Source organism: Hypomesus nipponensis, chromosome 16, assembly GCF_054491055.1.
Source record: "Hypomesus nipponensis isolate SF chromosome 16, ASM5449105v1, whole genome shotgun sequence".
NCBI lineage: Eukaryota > Metazoa > Chordata > Actinopteri > Osmeriformes > Osmeridae > Hypomesus > Hypomesus nipponensis.
The window spans coordinates 6,174,984-6,187,160 of NC_140376.1; the positions used below are offsets into that span (position 1 = coordinate 6,174,984).

The 12,177-nt window shown below is 54.0% G+C and overlaps 1 protein-coding gene across 5 annotated transcripts in view; it reads left to right on the forward strand.

Annotated features, from left to right (window-relative positions):
* The window catches only part of LOC146254550 (cyclin-dependent kinase-like 5), a 28,470-nt gene that overhangs the window by 7,752 nt on the left and 8,541 nt on the right, over window positions 1–12,177 (forward strand). For all 5 annotated transcript variants that reach the window (XM_084675476.1, XM_084675481.1, XM_084675477.1 and 2 more), the window contains exons 4-11: window positions 6,099–6,144; window positions 6,799–6,935; window positions 7,210–7,330; window positions 7,960–8,019; window positions 8,652–8,742; window positions 8,938–9,127; window positions 10,391–10,471; window positions 11,857–12,023. In XM_084675476.1, the coding sequence (XP_084531602.1) occupies window positions 6,099–6,144; window positions 6,799–6,935; window positions 7,210–7,330; window positions 7,960–8,019; window positions 8,652–8,742; window positions 8,938–9,127; window positions 10,391–10,471; window positions 11,857–12,023 (893 nt within the window). The remainder of the gene's footprint in view (window positions 1–6,098; window positions 6,145–6,798; window positions 6,936–7,209; window positions 7,331–7,959; window positions 8,020–8,651; window positions 8,743–8,937; window positions 9,128–10,390; window positions 10,472–11,856; window positions 12,024–12,177) is intronic.

The window sequence follows — 12,177 nt, forward strand, 5'->3', positions numbered from 1 at the left end:
GAAAGCAGCTAAAAGTAACAGAATGCGACGTGGCGGTGGGTATTTGCTTAGCCACACAGCAGCGCCTCCAGAGGAATTCACTCTGGCACTCTAATCAGTTAGGCTGTTAATGGGTTTTTCCCTGGCAACCCAGGTTTGCATGATGCACAATCTAACCTCTGACCTTGGCTTAACCCTACAAGGTTAAGAGGAGTTCCAGTCACAAAATATAAATGTAGCTAGCTGTCGACACACAACATTGGACAGTATATTCATGCCGAGTGTCAATTGTGGGCGCTAAATGAGCCTATTTGATTGTACACAGTCTATTGAGTTAGTAGAATGAGGTTAGTTTATATACTCTGCAGATTATACCTCTGCTATATTTACATGGATACAGTAAGCTTCCAGAATCCTGTTTTCATCGGTAGATTGTTGTGCAGATTAAGTTGCTGGCTTTATTTAGGTTTGCATTGTAGTGCACCGTAAATTGGTTAGATTTCTGGCGGCGATCCTCTCATCACAGATCAGTCTTATCTATTCTAATAAGTAACGTATTACACAGCCTCTCGATTGAAGCAGCCAGCCAGCCAGTCTGAATTAGTTTTTGAGAATGTTGTTTCCTGAGCGGAGTAGTGGTTTCGCATTAATGCTTTAGACCAATTTGGACCGAGAGAGAGCAGCTTAAGAGCCACAGTCCACCCGCCAGGTAGATCACTGCTCTGGACGCCTACAAACTTTGCTGTGAAAAAAGAAATGGGAAACAAGCTCTCTGCCACCTTTTGAAAGGAGCAGTTATTTTTGTACCCCCCCCAGTACGGAAACTGGGACATGGCTGAAAAAGTCACTTTTGCACATCGTGTTAAATAGGTCACTGAAGTGAAGGTCCTTCACTGAAGCACTGCATGAACCAATCAGCAAGGAGAACGGTCGAGAGGAGGGAGAGAGCTTCTGGAGGGGACAAAGAGCTGCTCTCACCAGGCTCAGGTCACCATAGTACCCCCAACAGATTTGTTATTATGGGATGTTTCTTCACTGGTTCCTTGTTGGGTCCGACTACAGTCTGACTGTAGTCCACCCCTCTTTCACCAGTTAGTTCCCTTTCTGTCTGTTCTTACCTTGACTAGGTGTGTGTGGATGATCGTACAGGGCGAGACAGCAATGATTCAACTAATATGGTTCTAAAACTGGATCTTGTTGGCCTGCTTCTGATGACATTGTCGCTTGTGTCATTTGGTCAATTGTTTAATCCTGACAAAACAGTTGACTTGTGTGGATGAAGGATTAATGAAATTGTACTGGGTTTGCTTACGTCGCTTCTTTTCCAAATGAAATAAGAAGAGCTCTTCGTTCTGCCAGGATTAACCTGCCATGGTGACCCCATCTGAATGTCACATACTTTGACCTAACCCGTGCTCTGCTACAGAGGGAATTCCATTCAAGGTTGTCACGGCATAAACATTCCTAAACCATGCACATACGTTTGTGCATGCAACATGCAAGTTTAATTTGAGCCTGTGGTATAATGGCTGTTGAACTGGCATTGCAGAGTCGTTTTCCACCAATGGAAAAATAGCTCTCCCTAAAATAGTGATCATCCTGCCATGTTGATCATCAGGCTACCCAGGCTGTGTGTTGCTAACCACCCACGCTACCGCATCAAGAGTCCTTGTTATGTCAGCATTGGAAGGTTTAATGGTCTCGCAGAATAAAGCATGACTCGGCACAAACTCATCCATATTGATTCTGCCGACAGGCCTTGCGTGACAGTGCTAATTTGGTATTTTCCTTTGGACCAGTTTTATCTCTGCGATTTAATTGCTGCCAGTCTTGTACATGCATGCCGAGAGGGTGCATGTTCACCGGCATGGTCATTAGTTTCAGAAAAAGCAATATAAGAGTTATTTAAATCAGCCTGTGAGACTAAACCCAGGTCAGGAGGGGGAGGAGCTAGACCCAGCTCAGGAGGGAAAGGAGCTAGACCCAGCTCAGGAGGGTGAGGAGCTCGACCCAGCTCAGGAGGGAAAGGAGCTAGACCCAGCTCAGGAGGGAAAGGAGCTAGACCCAGCTCAGAAGGGGGAGGAGCTAGACCCAGCTCAGAAGGGGGAGGAGCTAGACCCAGCTCAGGAGGGAAAGGAGCTAGACCCAGCTCAGAAGGGGGAGGAGCTAGACCCAGCTCAGAAGGGGGAGGGGCTAGACCCAGCTCAGAAGGGGGAGGAGCTAGACCCAGCTCAGAAGGGGGAGGAGCTAGACCCAGCTCAGAAGGGGGAGGAGCTAGACCCAGCTCAGAAGGGGGAGGAGCTAGACCCAGCTCAGAAGGGGGAGGAGCTAGACCCAGCTCAGGAGGGGGAGGAGCTAGACCCAGCTCAGGAGGGAAAGGAGCTAGACCCAGCTCAGGAGGGGGAGGAGCTAGACCCAGCTCAGGAGGAAAAGGAGCTAGACCCAGCTCAGGAGGGGGAGGAGCTAGACCCAGCTCAGGAGGAAAAGGAGCTAGACCCAGCTCAGAAGGGGGAGGAGCTAGACCCAGCTCAGAAGGGGGAGGAGCTAGACCCAGCTCAGGAGGGAAAGGAGCTAGACCCAGCTCAGAAGGGGGAGGAGCTAGACCCAGCTCAGGAGGAAAAGGAGCTAGACCCAGCTCAGAAGGGGGAGGAGCTAGACCCAGCTCAGAAGGGGGAGGAGCTAGACCCAGCTCAGGAGGGAAAGGAGCTAGACCCAGCTCAGAAGGGGGAGGAGCTAGACCCAGCTCAGGAGGGAAAGGAGCTAGACCCAGCTCAGAAGGGGGAGGAGCTAGACCCAGCTCAGGAGGAAAAGGAGCTAGACCCAGCTCAGAAGGGGGAGGAGCTAGACCCAGCTCAGAAGGGGGAGGGGCTAGACCCAGCTCAGAAGGGGGAGGAGCTAGACCCAGCTCAGAAGGGAAAGGAGCTAGACCCAGCTCAGAAGGGGGAGGAGCTAGACCCAGCTCAGAAGGGGGAGGAGCTAGACCCAGCTCAGAAGGGGGAGGGGCTAGACCCAGCTCAGAAGGGGGAAGAGCTAGACCCAGCTCAGAAGGGGGAGGAGCTAGACCCAGCTCAGAAGGGGGAGGAGCTAGACCCAGCTCAGAAGGGGGAGGAGCTAGACCCAGCTCAGGAGGGGGAGGAGCTAGACCCAGCTCAGGAGGGAAAGGAGCTAGACCCAGCTCAGAAGGGAAAGGAGCTAGACCCAGCTCAGAAGGGGGAGGAGCTAGACCCAGCTCAGAAGGGGGAGGAGCTAGACCCAGCTCAGAAGGGGGAGGAGCTAGACCCAGCTCAGAAGGGAAAGGAGCTAGACCCAGCTCAGAAGGGGGAGGAGCTAGACCCAGCTCAGAAGGGGGAGGAGCTAGACCCAGCTCAGAAGGGGGAGGAGCTAGACCCAGCTCAGAAGGGGGAGGAGCTAGACCCAGCTCAGGAGGGGGAAGAGCTAGACCCAGCTCAGAAGGGGGAGGAGCTAGACCCAGCTCAGAAGGGAAAGGAGCTAGACCCAGCTCAGAAGGGAAAGGAGCTAGACCCAGCTCAGGAGGGAGAGGAGCTAGACCCAGCTCAGAAGGGGGAAGAGCTAGACCCAGCTCAGGAGGGGGAAGAGCTAGACCCAGCTCAGAAGGGAAAGGAGCTAGACCCAGCTCAGAAGGGAAAGGAGCTAGACCCAGCTCAGAAGGGGGAGGAGCTAGACCCAGCTCAGAAGGGGGAGGAGCTAGACCCAGCTCAGAAGGGGGAGGAGCTAGACCCAGCTCAGAAGGGGGAGGGGCTAGACCCAGCTCAGAAGGGGGAAGAGCTAGACCCAGCTCAGAAGGGGGAGGGGCTAGACCCAGCTCAGAAGGGGGAGGAGCTAGACCCAGCTCAGAAGGGGGAGGGGCTAGACCCAGCTCAGAAGGGGGAAGAGCTAGACCCAGCTCAGGAGGGGGAAGAGCTAGACCCAGCTCAGAAGGGGGAGGAGCTAGACCCAGCTCAGAAGGGAAAGGAGCTAGACCCAGCTCAGAAGGGAAAGGAGCTAGACCCAGCTCAGGAGGGAGAGGAGCTAGACCCAGCTCAGAAGGGGGAAGAGCTAGACCCAGCTCAGGAGGGGGAAGAGCTAGACCCAGCTCAGAAGGGAAAGGAGCTAGACCCAGCTCAGAAGGGAAAGGAGCTAGACCCAGCTCAGAAGGGGGAGGAGCTAGACCCAGCTCAGAAGGGGGAGGAGCTAGACCCAGCTCAGAAGGGGGAGGAGCTAGACCCAGCTCAGAAGGGGGAGGGGCTAGACCCAGCTCAGAAGGGGGAAGAGCTAGACCCAGCTCAGAAGGGGGAGGGGCTAGACCCAGCTCAGAAGGGGGAAGGAGCTAGACCCAGCTCAGGAGGGGGAAGAGCTAGACCCAGCTCAGAAGGGGGAGGAGCTAGACCCAGCTCAGAAGGGAAAGGAGCTAGACCCAGCTCAGGAGGGAGAGGAGCTAGACCCAGCTCAGGAGGGAGAGGAGCTAGACCCAGCTCAGGAGGGAGAGGAGCTAGACCCAGCTCAGGAGGGAGAGGAGCTAGACCCAGCTCAGAAGGGGGAGGAGCTAGACCCAGCTCAGAAGGGGGAGGAGCTAGACCCAGCTCAGGAGGGAGAGGAGCTAGACCCAGCTCAGTGCAGAATGGTGTGGCCTGCCCCCTCACTGGGCTCTCCTCAGGAGGCGATGATGAATGATGAGTCTCTATAATGAATCTCTCCCTGCAGCCTCGCAGCTCTGCTACCCGGCCTGAGCGTGTAGCAGCTTACAGATAAACGAGCCTTCCAATGCAGCCCCACGGGAGACTTCCGGAAAGGCTTCAAATAAAGCACGATGCCGGTAGAACCTCTGACATGCTCTGCTTCTCTAATGAGGACCAATAGCACATCCACATGATGGAGATCCTGTCAGCCAAAGGACCGTCAGAGACCATGTTTACGGCTGTTTCTTAATGGGTGTATCAGAGCAGGGTTCCCAGACAACCAGGGAGCCAGGACAGCCATGTGTACTTCACGCTCTTTGAACAGGACATCCAGCAACATCAAGCACAGCACCTGTTGCACGGGCTCATCATTAGTCGAGCCCGCGTTTGTGTGCGAGCCTTTCCGTTTGCAGTGGAGCTGCAGTGGTTTAGCGCCTAAATTAGCCTCCTTCAGAGCATCACTGCAGGGGCTTGGCACCAGCCTGCTATCAAACACACCTACATGGTTTTCCTCTCCCTGGCAGCGACAGCGGATTGCTACTCTGGCAAACGGGAAACAGACGAACGGAAGAAAAAAAAATCAACGTTTCACCACAGCCACGGTGTATTTGGGTCCCGCGACAGGCGCCTGTAAACGAGATTTAACCTTGAACGTCACAGGTTAACTTCGCCCCCCCCCCCCCCCACACACACACACACACACACCCAGCCTCCTGTTCCACACACTCCGAATCCCTCAGTTCAGCTGTGGTAGGTGTGTTGTTCGTGGCTGTGATACACAGTGACTCATCCCAGCCAGATCCCTGGGCAGCAAGAGGAAGGCTAGCTAGCGAGGAAACTAGCTCGGTGGGCTCCATGGTGCTGTCACGATGCCCTTGTCTGCCTGCCTGCCTGCCTGCCTGCCTGCCTGCCTGCCTGTCTGTCTGCCTGCCTGCCTGCCTGTCTGCCCCCCTGTCTGCCCGCCCGTCTGAGGGGGAAAGTGGAGCAGAGCTGGCGACCAGCAGGCAGCTCCAGCAGGTCTAAGTAGGACATGTGTCGAGCAGCAGAGAGAGAGAGCACCAGAGGGATGATCCTGTCTCCAGGACCCCCTACACGGACTCCAGAGACGACCCCAGGGAACCAGTGAGGCCATGCTGAAGAGCTGCCACTGGGATCACAGCTACAGGCCCTCACATCCATGTGCGGTTACGGTCTTGGATCTTGTCAGTTGTTTCTAACATTCCAGCCATGTGGTTGGTCAGTGACTGTGGGAGCAGTCATGGTCGTGCCAGCACACCTGCTCGCATCTTTGGTCCCCCATTGTAGGGAGGAGACCATGGGATCTAATGGGGTTCTTTATGTGTGTGTGTGTGTGTGTGTTTGTGTTTGTGTGTGTACATATGTGTGCAGTCCTCTGGAGCTGCAGGGCTGGACTCTAATTATCATGTCTGACTTGTGTTGCAGGAAACGAATGAAATTGTGGCCATTAAGAAGTTCAAGGACAGCGAAGGTAGGAGACTCTGGTCTGCAGTCAGAAGCCCTGTGATATTGGGCCTTCTCATTTCTGTTCTCATGAAACTCACTGTCCCTGTTCCGTCTCTGGCTGCCAGATTCAGTTTGAATGTTCTGGAGCCAGATTGTCCTCCAAACTGAGGCGTTCACCTACTTGTCTGTACACGTCCATGTTTCGAGTTTTCATGTGTGCCTGTCTCTCTCTCTCTCTCTCTCTGTCTGTCTGTCTGTCTGTCTGTCTGTCTGTCTGTCTGTCTGTCTGTCTCTCTCTCTCTCTCTCTCTCTCTCTCTCTCTCTCTCTCTCTCTCTCTCTCCTATTCTTTGTTAATTGCCTGTCTGTCTCTCCCTCTCTTCTCTCGTCTGGCTTTCTTGGACTCCTGCCTGTTTCTCCCTCGCTCTTTTCATCCTGTACGTCTGCCAGTCTTTCTCTGCCTCTGTCTCCTCACTGCCCCTCTCTCCCTCACTGCCTCTCTCTCTCTCCCTCACTGCCTCTCTGCCTCTCTCTCCCTCTCTCTCTCTCTCTCTCTCTCCCTCACTGCCTCTCTCTCTCTCCCTCACGGCCTCTCTGCCTCTTTCTCCCTCTCTCTCTCCCTCTCTGCCTCTCTGCCTCCCTCTCTCCCTCACTGCCTCTCTGTGTGTGCTCCCCCCGCAGAAAATGAGGAGGTTAAGGAGACCACCCTGCGCGAGCTCAAGATGCTCCGCACCCTCAAGCAGGAGAACATCGTGGAGCTGAAGGAGGCCTTCCGCCGGAGAGGGAAGCTCTACCTGGTCTTTGAGTATGTGGAGAAGGTGAGGCTCCCCCCAGACGACCCCTGCAGTCTAGCCTCCACGACAACACAAACATCCTAAACCCTCACGACTGAGTCATTATTTTCACTCTTTTCCAAGGGGATGTACGGGGGGGGGGGGAGAGATTTAGAGCCTGCTACCCTTTGGTCCGCATTCGATTGCTCCACCACTGAGCTGTATCTACCCCCTCCCCCCCCCCCCAGGCCCAAGCCTCAGATCAGGTCCAGGTGGAATTTCCTCATCTCGGCTGTTTGGCTTTTCCTCTTTCTTTCAGAACATGCTGGAGCTGCTGGAGGAGTTACCCAATGGCGTGCCACCGGAAAAAGTGCGAAACTACATCAACCAGCTCATCAAAGCAATTCACTGGTGCCATAAGAATGACATTGTTCACAGGGGTAAGGAGCTGCGTGCGTGAGACATCGGCGTAGCATCACGCCAATCCTTTTTGTTGTCGTCATCGTCGCATAGACCAGCACTGTGTCGTAGCAGCAGGACGTTGACTCACGTGAAACAACTCCACACACCGAGGTGCATTCCCTCAGCTGTCATCCACCCCAGTATAGCAAGAGCATGTCTGCTACAAGAGTCTAGGCACTCCTCCATTTACTAGTGAGGGAGACTCATCCGGTCTCGTGCCCTGTCAATCTGTTCCACACGACGTGAGCTTCTGGGCTTTGGCACATGTCAGGGAGCAGAGCAAGAGTCCAGACGGCATATAAGATGTTTTTTCCCCCCAGACAGAAATGACAATATTATGATGGGTTGTTTTCATGGTGGATGCTGTCTGACCTGACGGAACGCTGTGGTTAATTAGGGGGTGTCTGTTCCGGGGGAACATCTCTGTTCATCTGAGCTGCTGTTGTTTGGGCCTGCTTGTGAGACACAAACACAACAGGTGACAGGGAGATGTGTTTTTGTGCTGGTTGATTTGATGCCACCCCCTGCCAGCTGTGTCCTGAGGTGACCCCCTCTTCTCTATCCCCATTCTCTCTCTCCCTCTCCCTCTCTCTCTCTCTCTCTTCAGATATCAAGCCAGAGAACCTGCTCATCAGCGCTGATGACGTGTTGAAGCTGTGTGATTTTGGTGAGCATCGCTGTCACAGTCAGCCAGTCAGTCAGACAGGCAGTGAGACAGACGGACAGACAGACAGACAGGCAGGCAGTGAGACAGACAGACAGCCAGTCAGTCAGACAGGCAGTGAGACAGACAGACAGTCAGTCACACAGGCAGTGAGACAGACAGACAGACAGACTGTCAGACAAGAGCTCCAGATTGTGCCAGCTCAGTTTCATTCCGGACTCCTGAGAGCTCTCCTTCCTGATTAACCGGCTGCTATGCTGAAGAGTTTTATGTTGTCATTTAATTACTGCAAGTCAACATTCCTATCAACACACACCTCTCTCCCTCACTGCTATTAGTGTGTGTTTGTATTTATGTGAGTGTGCGTGTGTGTGTGTGTGTGTAGGCATATGTGTGTATGCCTATTTGTGTGTTTATGTGTGTGTGTGTGTGTGTGTGTGTGTGTGAACCACAGCAGGTCCTTGTCTCTCATGCCAGACTGGCAACATCATGTCAAGCCTGCCATACGGCTCTCTCCATCTAGTAACAGACCCAGCACTACAATCTGTGTCCCTCGCCATCTGATTGGTCAGGTGGAACTGCTGTCACAGCCTACCTGCTTTTCTTATTTCCTGTTTTGGCTCTTGTTTGTCCAGGCTTTGCCCGCAATCTCTCTGAGGGGAACGATGCCAACTACACTGAGTACGTGGCGACGAGATGGTACCGCTCTCCAGAGCTGCTGCTAGGGTACGTCTGATAGCCAGAAACCAGACAAATCTGCAGCCAGAAACCAGCCAGAAAACCAGCCGGCCCAGTCTTAAGGGGCTGTACTGAGACTCTCTCTCTCTCTCTCTCTCTCTCTCTCTCTCTCTCTCTCTCTCTCTCTCTCTCTCTCTCTCTCTCTCTCTCTCTCTCTCTCTCTCTCTGTCGCTCACTCTGCAGCGCCCCCTATGGGAAGGCAGTGGACATGTGGTCGGTGGGCTGCATCTTGGGGGAGCTGAGTGACGGACAGCCTCTGTTCCCAGGAGAGAGTGAGATCGACCAGCTCTTCATCATCCAGAAGGTCCTGGGCCCTCTGCCCCCTGAGCAGATGAAGCTGTTCTACAACAACCCTCGCTTCCACGGGCTGAGGGTAGGTCGCCCCACCTCTCTCTCTCTCTCTCTCCCTTTTCCTCTCCAGCTCTCTCTCTCAACCCCCTCTCCTCCGCTCTCTCTCTCCCCCTCTCTCCCCCCTGCCCTTCTCTCTCTCTCTCTCTCTCTGCCTCTCCCTCTCTGACCCTCTCTACCATTGCCTTTATTTCCCTCTTTGTTGTTCCCTCGCTCCCCCTCACTTGTGCGCTCTCTCAATCCCTCACTTCCCCACACCCACGCTCCCTCTCTCTATCTCTCTCTCTCCACCCCTCACTCCTCCTCACCCGCGTTCCCTCCCTCCCTTCCTCCTCACCCCCCTGTTCTTTATCTCTCCTTCTGCACTTCCTCCTGGTCACACCCACTCACTCTGTCCTCTCTGATTTTATTTCTGTCTCTTCCTCTACCTCATTAGCCATCCCCCTCTCTCTTTGCTTTCTCACTTCTCTCCCTCTGTTGCCCCCCCCACCCTTTCTCTCTCTCTCGCTCTGCTCTTTCATCATCTCGTCCATCCGCCCAAACTCATGAATACTCTCTCCATCTCTCTTTCTCCCTGCTGTCTTTTTCTCTTCCTGCATCCCTTCTCTCCTATCCCTCCCCTGCTCTGCCCTGCCCTCCCCTGCCCTCCCCATCTCCTCTCCTGGCTGCCATGACTGTGGTGGAACTGATTGGATCCCAGTGACTCATCATCACGCATCTCAGTGGCGCGCGTGTGTGTGAGGCGAGGTTCTAGAGATGGCGATGGTGACGAGGATATTCCTCTGGGTGCTGCCGTTTGCTGTCGTCGGTTCTCCGACCAATAGATCGACTCCTTTCGCACCGACGGGTCTGCACCTCGTACGGTACACGTGGTTCCAGTCCTGACCCTCAATGACGCATCTCGGCATGCCTCTGCAGCCTGGGCCTGGGGCTCAGGCCCGCGTCAGGCCCAGGGAAGCAGACGGAGTGTGCTGCTCTCCAGCAGGGGAGGGTGTCCCCAGAGGGAGGACGTCTCTCTCTGGCCCTGTCTCTCCTGTGGCGTCAGGAACCCAGGTGGGCCGACTGACGGCTGGGATCACAGACGACCCGTCATCGTCTGTCCTCTCGCATCAGTCCCAGACAGACAAGGCTGTCAACGCGTTAAGCAGTCCAATTATCTACTCACCTCCCCCGCCCCAACCAATGTTCTATACACGTGGCTGTAACTGTGTGGGGTTGAGGGGGACATGACTGTGTGGTTGTGGTTGTGTTCCATGACCTGGACGTTCCTTGTGTGTGTGCGTTACAGTTTCCTGCCGTGAACCACCCGCAGACCCTGGAGAGGAGGTACCTGGGCATCATTAGTGGAGCGCTGCTCGACCTTATGAAGGTAGGGGTCAAGGGTCAGGGGTCAGCTACTGGTGAGTCGTGTGAACCTGAGGAGGGAGTCCAGCCCAGAAACGAAAAAAAACACTCAAACCATCGACGATATTCCGCGCAGTATTTCGACACATGTTTCAGTCCCTTGTCCCTATGTCCTCCTGTGTTTGTGTGCTGTGCGTACCTGTGTCACCTGTTCACAAAGCATAACTGGCTGTCGTACTCTGCCTCTGTTCCTGTTCTGCCTTTTGCTTCTGTCAGCTTGTAAACACAGGCTCATGTCAGGCTGGTGGGCAGTGCTTGTGCACTTGTGCTTTTTTCCTGTGGGCGATGACTCACTGCTAACAAAAAGTGCTAATCCATTTTGAATTCATCACAGGATCTCAGCATGTACTTGTGCAAGGCCACACAAGTTCCTCTCCCACGTTATTAATCAGCTCTCTGTGTTTTTTGTTTTTTTTGTTTTATTCATTTATTTGTCTAGCTTTCTGTCAAATGTTTCCAATGGGGTTTGATATTTGAGAACGTCGGTGGCGTTCGATTTTGTTTCTCCTCCTCACGTCCTCCGCTTCGGATTCCTCGGTGTAGTCGTCTCCCTGCTGCCCGTCGATAATGTAGCCATGTGGCTTGCCCAACACGGGGGTGGGGGCCGGAGGTCTCACTCGCCCACAGTGAACGCCACCATCTAGCCTCTGTAATCACAGCGACGAGCTCAGGGAGGTCACGCCAACAAAGAGTAAAACGCCACTGAGGGCTGAAGCCACTTCACTCTCATAATGTCAGGTGGGAGTGGTAGGGAAAAGGACATGCCTCATCAAGACCACCTCCCAGATCTCTCGGAGGAGGAGACCCCGAAACAGGCGCGCGACATCCAGACACTTGACAGAGTGTCTCTCTGAAGCGGAGTTGATGCGTGTTGAAAGACCGAGCTAAATATACATATGTTTCCGATTGTGGTTTGATTTTTTGTCTGACAAAAGAAGCTTCTTTCTCTCATGAGTCACTTCACGCCTTCTCCAGCCCAGAAGCGTGGAAGAACAGAGACATGCCAAGACAAAGTGACACATCTGAAATGTCGGCGGAATATTTTTTTATTCTGTTCGGAACAATGAAGCGTTGATTTTTTATGATAATGATGATGACTGATGATGATGCGTTAGCAGGGCGAGGGGGATGTTTCTATGGAAGGCTGGTTCTAATATAAATGTTTGTGTGTTTGTGTCCGAATGTTTGTGTCCGTGTGTGTGTGTGTGTGTGTGCATGCATGTATGCAAATGTTTGTATGCATCTTTGTGTGTATCCGGGTGTGTGCGCGTACTTGGATATGACTGTGTGTGTGTATGAATGTGTGTATAAATGTGTGTGTGTGTGTGTATGAATGTGTGTGTGTGTAAGAACCTGCTGCTGCTGAGTCCGACGGAGCGCTTCCTGACGGAGCAGAGTCTGAACCACCAGGCCTTCCAGTCCCAGCGCCTGCTGGAGCGCCCCGCCCCCTCCACGCCCACGCCCGCCCGCTCCTCCAAGAGGAAACCTCACCACGGGGACAACGTGGCCCCCAGCAGGTCAGGGGGGAGCACTGCACGCAGGGGGACGGCACCACGACCGGGTGAAGGGGGGAGGGGAGGGAGGGGGAGGGGGGAGGGGAGGGAGGGGGGGGGTGCAAGGTTTTAGGGACAGAATGTGGCAGGTAGGCTGGGAAACTAGGAGATGGATGTA